Source organism: Carcharhinus amblyrhynchos, chromosome 8 (genome assembly GCF_965287045.1).
Source record: "Carcharhinus amblyrhynchos chromosome 8, sCarAmb.v2.hapA, whole genome shotgun sequence".
NCBI lineage: Eukaryota > Metazoa > Chordata > Chondrichthyes > Carcharhiniformes > Carcharhinidae > Carcharhinus > Carcharhinus amblyrhynchos.
Genome location: NC_137331.1, coordinates 13,315,592 through 13,328,329, shown reverse-complemented (window position 1 = coordinate 13,328,329; position 12,738 = coordinate 13,315,592). Strand labels below are relative to the sequence as shown.

The 12,738-nt window shown below is 39.1% G+C and overlaps 1 protein-coding gene across 4 annotated transcripts in view; it reads right to left on the bottom strand.

Moving 5' to 3' along the window:
* golga4 (golgin A4) overlaps positions 1-12,738 on the bottom strand; it is a 155,499-nt gene that overhangs the window by 43,316 nt on the left and 99,445 nt on the right. For all 4 annotated transcript variants that reach the window (XM_080193697.1, XM_080193699.1, XM_080193700.1 and 1 more), the window contains one exon: positions 2,781-7,051. In XM_080193697.1, the coding sequence (XP_080049823.1) occupies positions 2,781-7,051 (4,271 nt within the window). The remainder of the gene's footprint in view (positions 1-2,780; positions 7,052-12,738) is intronic.

The window sequence follows — 12,738 nt, the reverse complement described above, 5'->3', positions numbered from 1 at the left end:
ACAAGGTACCTCACAAGAGGTTACTGCAAAAGGTCAGGGGGCATGGAGTTGAGGGTAGGGTGTTAGCGTGGATAGAGGACTGGTTGTCAAATAGGAGTCAGAGAGTGGGGGTCAATGGGTGCTATTCGGATTGGTGGTTGGTGACTAGTGGAGTGCCCCAGGGGTTGGTGCTGGGGCCTCAGCTATTTACCATTTATATAGATGATCTGGAGGAGGGAACCGAGTGTATGGTGTCAAAATTTGCTGATGACACCAAGATTGGTGGAACGGCAAATTGCGCGGAGGGTGTGGAGAGTCTGCAGAAGGATCTAGGTAGGCTGGGTGAATGGGCCAGGAACTGGCAAATGGAATTTAATGTTGGCAAGTGCGAGGTGGTCCACTTTGGTAGGAATAATGGTAGGAAGGATTATTACTTACGTGGAGAAAAACTGCAGCAGGCGACAGTGCAGAGGGACCTCGGGGTCCTTGTGCATGAGTCGCAAAAACCCAGCTTGCAGGTACAGCAGGTGGTCAGGAAGGCAAATGGGATGCTGGCCTTCATAGCGAGGGGGATTGAATATAAAGGAAGGAGGTCTTGCTGCGGCTGTATAGGGCATTGGTGAGACTGGAGTACTGTGTGCAGTTTTGGGCGCTGTACTTACGCAAGGATATTTTGGCCTTGGAGGGAGTGCAGAGGAGGTTTACTAGGCTGATGCCGGAGTTGTGGGGGTTGAGCTATGAGGAGAGGCTGAATAAACTAGGCTTGTACTCGTTAGAGTTTAGAAGAATGAGGGGAGATCTCATTGAGACGTATAAGATGATGAAGGGGATGGATAGGATAGAGGTGGAGAGGCTCTTCCCGCTCAGAAAGGACAGTAGGACTAGGGGGCACAGCCTCAAGATAAAGGGGGGGCGGTTTAGAACGGAGTTGAGGAGGAACTTCTTCACTCAAAGGGTGGTGAATCTCTGGAATTCTCTGCCCGTTGAGGTGGTGGAGGCTGCCTCGCTAAATATTTTTAAGACGCGGGTTGATGGGTTTTTGATAAGCGAGGGGATTAAGGGTTATGGGGAGAGGGCGGGAATGTGGAACTGAGCCACGACAGATCAGCCATGATCTTATTGAATGGCGGGGCAGGCTCGAAGGGCCAGATGGCCTACTCCTGCTCCTATTTCTTATGTTCTTATGTAAGACTATGTACTTTTCATACTATGCAAAAGGTTGCATAGTTTGTCCAACAGATCAGGAAAACAGAATGTTTGCAGTCAACAATCTATTGAAAGCTACACACAATGAACTGAATTATGACAGCAGAGCTCCAAGTTGCTTTAACATAGCCTGATTGCAAAAAGTGAATTCAGTTAGCTGTGATTGTGACAGTTTCCAACTTGTAAATGTTTTGACATCCTAAGATTCTGAAACCTTCACTGAAAGAAGGCAGACTTACATCGATAGTGCCTTTCATCAGAACATCACAAAGTACTTTGTAGCCAATGAAGTGCATTTCGGTGGAGTCACTATTATAACATTGGAAACTTCTTCGAGATAGCTTGTAAAACAATTGAAATTTTACTTTTTTTTTGCCATACGTTTCTGCTTCTGTCTAAGTATTGTTCTTGCAAACAAATTCAAACATAGTGTTAGCACAAACGTGACTGTGATATTTTCTGCTTTTTGAAGTAGGCAGAAAATTGATGTGGTACATTCTTTATCTCCAGCGGGTCACATCATGTAAGGGTCCCTTGGTCTGAAATCTTATTCATGTCATACATAAGGCTGCAAGCTTCAAATCAAAGTGCACATCTGTTTATGGACAGCTTCTTAGCACTGAACATATATTAAAGCTCTAATAATGCCAATTTTGTGTGTTATTTTGCAGGGAATTACACAAAAATATCAATAAACTGGCCACATGAATGTTTATCCTTCACTTGCAGTAGCCTTTATCTCATGGACCACTTGATTGTCATAGTCCTTAAACCACCTAGCTAATCCGTTCTTAAATGTTAGCAAGGATTTGTTTCTACAAATTAATTTAGAAGCATGTTCTCCGGCTTCACAGTCCTCTGCAAATAACCAAGCATCTTCTGCTCTATCTCTATCCTTATTAGCCTTATATCCATATCTTTTATTCCAGACTTTCCAATCACCGGAAATGGATGGTTTATCACTACTCTGTTACAACAATCTATCAGTTTTAAACAATTCTATGAAAGCTGTTTAAACAAAGGGAGTGTTACAGCTATTTTAGCACATTGCCTCAGTCAGGCCAGGTTAATTTGGTATCAGGTGAGCTTTGTTGATAGAACTCTCACCTCTGGTTATGGATCCAGAGATTTTAAACACAAGGGAGGGAGTGTTGCGTTGTCAAATGTCATTCAGGCGAGAGATGAAATATCTGATTGCCCACTATCCTAGCCAATAATTATCCTTCAATGAACATCTTCAGAATAATATGTTGGTCATTGTGACATTGCTTAATGTGTTCTACATCACAATATGGCGATAATTCAAAGTAGCTAACTAGCTCTAAAGCTCTTTGTGAATAACCTGGTTTTGAAACCTAAATTCCTATGATTGGCAACGTAACGTATATGATCTTGGTATATGTTTTTAATCAAGACAGGGGCTTCACGATTGCTAATCACAAATTTTTCTAGCAATTCCTGTATTTTCAAAATTTGGTAACATTAATATTTTAAGCCCAACTGTTAGTAGACAAAACGTGATACTTGATAAAGCAATGCCAAGACAAGAAAATTTCAAAATAATTGTTCAATGTGACTCATTATCACCCACTTACTTGGATTTACTTTCTGCTTCTTCACTAACTTCCTTTCGAACAATTTCTATTTCAGCCTCATGTTCTTTGCGCAACATGCGCAAGTCTTTTTGTAGTTTGGCATATTCTTTATGTACTTTCTGTTTCTCATTTTCTACCTCTTCCAGTTTATGCCCCAGCTCTTTTTGTTGCTCTCGCATGCCATCTAATAACTTTTGTAGTTCTGTGTCAGACTTTGTCTTCTGTTTGGAACTTTCCTCAAAGATCTTAAGGAGTGATATTTTCTCTTTTAATTGTTCCTGGAGGACTTGTATCTGTTTTTTGTAGCCTCCAATCAAAGGACCACTCTCCAATCTTAACTCTTCTTCAGTTTCTTTTGTTTTTGAAGTTAAAGGACTTCCTAGTTCCACCACTGTTTGTTTCTCAATCATTTCTTTTCCTTGCATTCTATTTTGTAACTCTGCAATTATTTTTTCCATCTCATTTATCTGTTTATCTTTTACACTCAACTGTGCCTTAAAATGTTCTAGTTTATTGGTTTCTTCTTTTTGTTGTTCTAATGAATATATAGGTTTCTGTTGTTCAGGCTCAGATTGAAGCTGGCCTCTCTCTCTCATCTGGATTTGTTTCTCATCTTCAACTTTTTCTAGATGCTTCTGGAGATCTGAATGAGATGTACTGATTTCCTGTTTAGCATTTGTTTCGATCTGACTTTCTTTGCATTTTTGCAACATGTCATCTCTTGCTGATACCTCCATCTGTAGGACCCTAATTTTGTCTTCATAGCTTTCTCGCAACCTTTTCAGAGAGTTCTCCTTTTCACGTTCCATTTCATTTCTCACTTTTTCAACCCATTTCTGGTTTTCTTCCTTTTCTGATCCAACTGGAGTTTCTAGGCTTTTCAGTTTTTCTTTCAAGGCCCCAATGATTTCTTCTTGCTCTCTTGCTTTTTGTTTTAATTCTGTTCTCTGTTCATTCGCACATTTTTCTTTCTCTTCTAATTGGGTTGTTAGTTGTTTTTTTATTCGTGCAATTTTCTGTTCTGCCTTTTTCTTGAGTTCAGCTATTTTAGTGGTGCTCTCAGTTTTCATTCTAGTTTCTAAATCCATCAATTCTTTCTCCTTGTTATTTATAAGATCTGACTTAATTTGTTCCCATTCATTCTGCTTCTGTGAAAACTCTACCCGGAGGACTTCCATCTCTTTTTCAAATGCTTCTATTTTTGCTTCAGCATTTTTGTATTTGTTGTCCTGATCACAAGCTCCAGCCTGAGCCTGTTCAAGCAACAGTCCCAACTCCTGCAAATCAATTTCCTTCTGATGCAATTGTTTGTTAAGTTCTTCTACAACTTTACATTCCTCAGATTTTGTACCAATATCTTGGTCCAGTTCTGCTATTCTAGATTTGGTTGCTTCCAGCTGGGCATTCAGATCATTTATTGTTTTCTCCTTCTCCTTTGTTATATATTCAATTTCAATTCCAGCACTTTGTAAATTGGTAGTTAGTTTTTCTACCTCTGCTGTCAATTTTGATAACTTGTCATCCTTCTCTTTATTCTCTTTAACAGAAGTATCCAATTTTGATTCAAGCTCTTTCATTTTGTTGTTATGCTGCACTAATTTTGATTCCATCTTTTTCTTCCATTCTGTTAACTTGTTTTTGCACTGGTCTGCTTGTTCAAGGGCTGCAACTTTCTCTTTAGAAACGGTTTCGATACTTGCAGACAACTGATCTATTCGGTGCAGCAACTTTTGCTGTTCCACTTGTTGTTGTTTGTTGAGCGATGAAATAGCTTCTTCCTTTTCTGAAAGACAGACACTGTTTTCAAGCTGCAATTTCAGTTCACTTATTTGTTCCTCCAAGTTCAAGCTCAGTAATTCTTTCTCCTTCAGCTGCTCTGTGATAGATTCATGCGCATGTACACTTTCTGACAATTCTTTTCTATACTGTTCGATGCATGTTTCCTTCTCATTTAATACTTGATTGTGATGTTTCCTTTCTTCCTGGAGTGTGTTCTGCTGTGCAGTAAGGCTTTGTAATTCAGACTGCAATGCTTTAAAGTCTTGTTGTTCATTTTCCAGTTGTTGCGTCATTTGCTGTACCAAATTGTTCAATGAGACATTTTGATTTACTACATCTTCGAGTTTAATTTCGAGCTCACCAACTCTATTGGCCTTTTCCGCAAGTGCCTTTTGTGCCTTCTCAATTTGACTTGGATAACCTTTAATACGTTCATGAAGGATGTTTATTTTGTCGGTACATTTCATATTAAAGTCATTAGTTTGTAGCTTGATTTTTGCATTTGCTTCGTTAAAATAATTAATTAATTGCTCTACTTGGCTCCTGATTTTGTTTTCATTCTGAAGTTCATCAGACTTTTCTTGAAGCTGTTTGTTATATTCCTCAGTTTCTTTGTGGCGTATGTTTTCCGATGCCTGTAGACTATCTTCAGTTTCCTTCAACAAATTGCTCAGCTCATTAATCTTACCCTGGCTCTGCTCATCTGATTTTTTCAGTTCAGCTAAGTCGTTTTCTAATTTTGTTCTTTCCAGCAAAATTTGACTATTAGTCTCTTCAAAGCTCTGCAATTTAGCTTGAAGGGCTGTTTCCCTTTTGATTAAATTTTCTATCTGAACTGATGCTTCCTTTAGTTCCCCTTGAAGATGCTGTATCCTACTGGCTCCTAAAGCAACCTCCTCTGTAAGTTCTGTTACTTTCCTGGATATCTCTTGCTTTTCATTATTAGAGGCTTCCAAGTTCTGTTTTAGCTCTCTCAATTCTTGTTGCTTTTCTTGAAACACAATCTCATGTTTTTCTTGTAGTTCTTCAATCTGCTGATCCAACTTTCTCTCCCAGCCAAGCTTAAGCTCTACCAACTCTTGCTTGTGAGCTTCAATAAGGCTTTCCAATTGTTGTTTATGATTGGATTCCAGCTGGGTCACTGTTTCATTAATTCCAATCGAACTTGCATGTGCCATTTCCACCAGCTTTTCATTGAACACTTGTTCCTTTTGTACAAATTCCTTCTGCTGCTTTTCCAGGTCCGCCTTTAATTTAATCTCCTGTTCAGAAAGTTTCATCTTTAATTTATCCTGCATTTCAGTTCCCTTTTTCTTAACTTTTTCCAGTTCTGTCTCAAGTGCTTTAATTTTCTTTTCATGTTCCTCATGAATTGAAGCAATTTGCTGGTCGTGTAATTTTTGATTTTCTATTTGTTTTTGAGTGAAGACTTCTGCATGCTGTTTCTGAAGGTCTTGTGCGTCATTCAGTGCCTTTTGCTTTTCTTCTAAACTTTTTTGTAATTGTGCAATTTCTGATCCCATTTGAGTAATCTGGGTTTCATAGTTTTCTGTTAGGGAAGCTACTTTTTTAAGCAGCCCACTGTTTTTTTCTTCCAGGTCTCGCAATTCCTGTGCCTGAGATTTATAGTCATCTAAAGTGGCAGTAAGTTCATTTAGTCTAGTCTGATCAGATAACTCTTTCTTTTCTTTCTCAGTCTCTAAGTTTCTCAGCAGGTTCTGTAACTCTGTTAATTGTACGTCATACAATTTACGCTGGTCATCTAGTTTACAATTCATCTTTTCTTCAGCATCTTCTTGCTCTTTCTGACGAGCCTGGCTCACTATTTCAAGTTTTGCAGAAACTTCTGCAGCTTCTTTTTGAACTTTTTCAAGTTCATTTATCAGTGTCTGTTTATCTACTTGCAGGTCTCCTACAATTTTGTCCTTTCCCTCAAGAAGATGACGAAGGTTGTTTAGCTCATTTGTCAATGATTTTTCAACTCCACTAAAGGATTGTTCAACATCTTTTTTAGCAGCCGCAATTTTTTCTTCATAATGCAGTGTCTTATTTTCTAGATCCTTCTCATAGTCTTTCTGCGTTGCAGCTAACTTACTTTCCAATTCTTGCCGTAATTTGAGCATTTCTGTCATCTCGGTTGACAGTGCCTCCAACTCAGTTTGTTTCAGATCAAGTTTCTCAAGTGTTTTTTGGTTCATTTCCTCAATATGTGCATGGAATTGAGTTTCCTTCTCCTTCAGCTGCGCTTCTAGTTCTTTAGATTTCTTCTCAAGCTCCTCCAATTTCACCTTGTGCTGGTGGTTAATTGCCTGCATTTTTTCAGTCCATAATTGCTCTTCCTCTTGACGTATGTTTTCCACGGCCTCTTCATGGTTTTTAAGTAAGACTGCAATTTCTAACTTGTACTTGGCCTTCTCTATCTCTAGCTCTTCTGAGTGAGCTTCACCATCTTGTGACTTCTTTAAAAGCAGACTCTCCAATTCCAATACTCTCTGTGGGGGTAAAAAAAAAACACTAATAACCATATGCAGGACTTTGAATTTCATATAAATATGTATGCATGTCTGAGTGTGTGCATGTGTTTAATTAAACCTATAACCTTAGCACTGCAGAATGACCTGCTTGCCTAAATCACATCAAATTCCTTAGTCAATGCTTCCATTGCTTTCTGGCAAAAATCCATGAGCTGGACCAGTTGAGACGAAGCTATAGACTGTTATGTACATAAAAAACAAAAACATTTTTATGAAGTACTTCAGAAAACAGATTTTTATATGTACATAACATATTATATTCATAATATGCAAATTTTAATTGTATACTGAATGTTATTCCTAGTGCCATTATTAGTGCAGCAAAATCTGTACATATATACCTAATCCTGGTTAAATGCTGTATTGCTAATCCATTAAAACCTTGGCTGTATTATTTAAAATCAAGGAAATCGAAATCATACCATTTAAATCAAATGGTGGGTAGGATGAATTGCGTCCTTTTCTTATGCAAGAGATTAAGCACATGTAAAGCTGTATCCAGATGAAGTATTTGTAGCATTAGTGCATTGTTTTGTTGAGTCTTCACAAGTAAAATGGATACTAAATTCCACCGGTAACTCAGAACTTCAAGCTAGATGACAGCTTGATCTTGAATGCAAGTGGTATACATAAGTTATGTATTGCAAAAGTACAGTTAGGTGATTTTCTCAAGTACTGCTCAACTCACTGGGTGAGTATCTCATGCCATCTCATAACAACAATCGTTAAATCTGGATCACCCTACAAGAGGCTATAAGGGCATGTGAAACTGAAAAATACAGAACAGATATCTAACATAGGAATAGGAATAGGTCATTCAGCCTGTCCATCCTGCTCCACCATCTAATACGATTGTGCCTGATCAGACACTTCAATGCCTTTTACGCCCAATATCCCCACAACCCTTTTCATTCTTGTTAATAAGGAGACTATCAGTCTCTGCTTTAAACATACACAATGACGGAGCTTCAACAGCTCTCGGTGGTAGAGAATTCCAAAGACAACATGGCTCACATATGGCCAACAGATTATTGAAGTTTCCCTTCGAAGAGAACAAGGAACATGAACAACTGCCTTGCCAATAGTTGGTCAACACTGCTACCTCACAATGCCTGGGTCTTGAGTTTGATTCCAGCCTTGGATCACTGTTCCACCTGTGTCTGTGTGGGTTTCCTCTGGATGCTCCACTTTTCTCCCACAGTCCAAAGATGCGCACGTTATGTGAATGGACCTAGCTTATATTAAGTTGATCTTTTCTGCACCCCAGCTATGACTGTAACATTACATTCTGCACCCTCTCCTTCTCTATGAATGGTATGCTTTGTCTAAATTGTGCGCAAGAAACAATACTTTTCACTGTATACTAACACAGTGGCAATAATAAATCGAATCAATTGCCCCTTAGGGTCCAAAGGTATGCATGTCAGACAGATTAGTCATGGCGAACGTGCAGGGTTACGGGGTTTGGGCCTTGCATCTTTCGGAGACTCAGTGCAGACTCAATGGGCCAACTGGCCTCCTACACTGTTGGGATTCTACGGAGTTATATTCTCTACTAGCAGCGGCTTGGCCATTCAGCTGTTATCAACCTAGCGGGAGCACTGAAAAAGGTCGTTAGTGTCCTAAGTAATGGACTCAGGACTCAACTACATCAAGCCAAAATAGAATACAACTTCTCTCCTACTTTTCTCCAAGATGTTTTTAAAACTTTGGCACAACGATCAGCACATCCAATCCCAAACTGTCTTACTGCATCTTAAATCTGAGGGGATCATTTTGGAAGTTTTCTTATTTTGTGAATATCATTTACCAGTATGTTAAGCAGCCAGGGACAGCCCCGTCAAACAATTTGGATGTCGAGATACCAGCGTTGGACTTGGGTAAACATAGTAAGAAGTCTCTCAACACCAGGTTAAAGTCCAACAGGTTTATTTGGTAGCAAAAGCCACTAGTTTTCAGAGCGCTGCTCCTTCATCAGGTGAGTGGGAATTCTGTTCACAAACAGGGCATATAAAAAGACACAAATTCAATTTACAAAATAATGGTTGGAATGTGAGTCTTTACAGGTAATCAAGTCTTAAAGGAACAGACAATGTGAGTGGAGAGAGGGCTAAGCATTGGTCAAAGAAATGTGTATTGTCTCCAGACAGGACAATTAGTTACTTTTTACAAGCCCAGTCAAGTCAAGGGGGTTACCGATAGTGTGACATGAACCCAAGATCCCGGTTGAGGCCGTCTTCGTGTGTGCGGAACTTGGTCATCGTTTCTGCTCAGCGACTCTGCATTGTCGTGTGTCATTAAGGCCACCTTGGAGAACACTTACCCAAAGCGGTCACAGGCATTCGGCCTCTGATCTTTGGGTAAGTGTTCTCCAAGGTGGCCTTCATGACACACGACAGTGCAGAGTCGCTGAGCAAAAACTGATAGCCAAGTTCCACACACGACCTAAACTGGGATCTTGGGTTCATGTCACACTATCTGTAACCCCCACGACTTGCCTGGGCTTGCAAAATCTCACTAACTGTCCTGTCTGGAGACAATACACATCTCTTTGACCTGTGCTTAGTGCTCTCTCCACTCACATTGTCTGTTCCTTTAAGACTTGATTACCTGTAAAGACTCATATTCCAACCACTATTTTGTAAATTGAGTTTGTGTCTTTATATGCCCCGTTTGTCAACAGAACTCCCACTCACCTGATGAAGGAGCAGCACTCTGAAAGCTAGTGGCTTTTGCTACCAAATAAACCTGTTGGCTTTTGCTACCAAATAAACCTGTTGGACTTTACATAAATTTCAGAATGCAGAACTGAGTCTAAATTGTTTAATGAGGTAGAGAATGCAAGTCCTGATCATGCATTTATGTCACTGGAAAGAACCTAAGCAACATATAAAAACCTTAAAACCAAGCGTAATGCTCCATCAAAGCTGATGGTAAGACAACTTAGAAGAGTGAAAATGACACAGCAACATCGGTCAACAGAACTTATCAACTGCAGCATTTAACTTGAATATTGTGCAGTCCTTTGCACAAACATCAATAGGCACTGATAATTTTTGCAGAATAGTGAAAGTGTGCAGAATGGCAAAATAAGCAGGAATTCAAAAAACTACATCGTACTCTGGTTTAAAGGTGAATCGGTTAAGGATGTAAATTCATCACAACAGCCAAATACGTCAGCACTGAAAATGCTGCTTTGTGACATAAAGGAAAATAACAAACTGCTGCTGTCAGTACAAAAGAAATAAATGATATTTATAATCAAAAGCCTGATTGGGATTGAAAAAAAGCACGTGCAGCAGAGCACAAGAACAAGCAGGCACAGGTTAAAAATGTTTTAAATAAATTGAAGAATTCCTTCACGCCAAAGAATGATTTCTTTGAATGATTCTTCCAGATAATGGTGCAAATATACACATCAAATTTCTTCAAAGGATGTGACTGGTGAATGTATGCATTTAATTCTGAATTGGTGAGCAGAGGTGGGCCAAACAGCAATAACAACTTGTACTTTTATTGTGTCTTTAATGTTGAAAATGACTCAAGGTGTTTCACAGCTGGCCTGGACTCAATAGGCTGAATGGCCTTTTTTGGTGGCTTGATTCATCTCATGTAATTTTAAATTACCATTTTCAGCTGTACCCCACTGGGATTCCAAAAAGTACAAAAATAATTTGTGCAACAATGTGGTAAAATTATACATGGATACACAATTTAATTTGTCACAGCTTGATTTAATTTTAAAAGCTTTTAATAATATTTATTTGAGTGAACTTTTGGCCAGCAAACACACCCACAGTTGTAAATAACATTGAAAATTATGCACCTAGCTATGAATGGGTATTCAGGATTATTATATACTGATGGAAGGTAAATATGACCTAGTATGACTGCACATATGCGCATGTTTACCAGCAGAGATATGCCTAAGAATAATGGCTGAAAATTTGAAGATAAATATTTAAACTCAATTAGGTAACTGCCAGTTTAATGCAGTAGATTCATGGCTCCTTATACTGGATAGTTCACTGAAACTAAATTGACAACTGTTGTTGTTCAGAACACTTTAAAATTAGAATGAGCAGGATTAAATCAGTAGCATGTATAAATGATTTTGAATTGAAAACAGATTTCCTTCATTGGGATTGCAATTAGGGTTTCAGAAAATTCTCCTGATTTCCTTTTCAGAATAAACAGCTTTCACAATCTAGCCAGGTATCTGAAGGCCTCATGTAAATGCATCAATGTCTAATTTCTCAATAAATCAGTGAATCGTATGATATTATTCAATCAGCCGTTCCTATGCCGGTTCAAGTTAACAGCAACAACAGTTAGTCGCACTCGCCCAGCCTTCCCTTCCTTTTATCTCCCGATAATTATCGCATATTTTTTATAAAGTCAAGATTGAAACTGCCTCCATCATACTTTCATCATATTCCTTATCCTAACAACCTTACTGCAGAAAAATATTTTCCCTCATGCCTTGTTAATGGTGGCTTTAGGCAGTCACGAGATGAGTCATCTGCAACAGAATACACAATTTCTGACCGGTTCTGATAATTAATGTATTTAAGCGCCTTGTCCAGTCAAGTTTCTGATCAATGCTGACACCCCCAGGATGCTGATCACCAGGCAATCATAGAGGTTTGCAGCATTGTAACAGGCCCTTCAGCTCAACTTGTTCATGCCGCCCAGTTTTTAATCACTAAGTAAGTCCCGATTGCCCATGCTTGGACCATTTCCCTCTGTACACATCTTCCACATGTTACTGTCTTAATGCTTTTTAAAAGACAAAATTGTACCCACCTCTACTACTGACTCCAGCCGCTCGTTCCAGACCTCTGTACACCTCTGTATGAAAAAATTGCCTCTCTGGACTCTTCTGCATCTCTCCCCTCTCATCTTAAACTTATGCCCTTTAGTTTTAGACTTCCCGAGCTTTGGGAAAAGATGTTGATGATCTACTTTATCTATGCTGCTCATTGTTTTATAGGCCTCAATAAGATCACTCCTAAGCCTCCTACGCTCCAGGGGAAAAAGTCCCAGTCTATCCAGCCTCTCCTTATAACTCAAACGATCAGGTCCCAGTGGCATCCTATTAAATCTTTTCTGCACTCTTTCTAGTTTAATAATATCCTTCATATAATAGGTTAAGAAGAACTGGACACAGTATTTCAAGCGTGGCCTTACCAATGTCTTCAACAAGAAATTCCAACTCCTGTATTAATGTTCTGACCAATGAAACCAAGCATGTCGCATACCTTCTTCATCACCCTGTCCACCTGTGACTCCACTTTCAAGGATCGATGAACCTATATTCCTAGATCTCTTTGTTCTACAACTCTCCCCAACATCTTACCATTAAGTGATTAGGTCTTGCTCTGATTCGATCTACCAAAATGCATCACCTTACATTTGTCTAAATTAAACTTCATCTGCCATTCATTGGCCCACTAAATAAAGACTTCTTTGCAATCCACATAACCTTCTTCACTGTCCACCAATCTTGGCATCATCTGCAAACTTACTAACCATGCCCCCTATATTCTCATCCAAATCATTAATATAAGTGACAAATAACAGTGGACCCAACATTGATCCCTGAGGCACATTGAGGGCTTCAGTTTGAAAAACAAACCTCGATA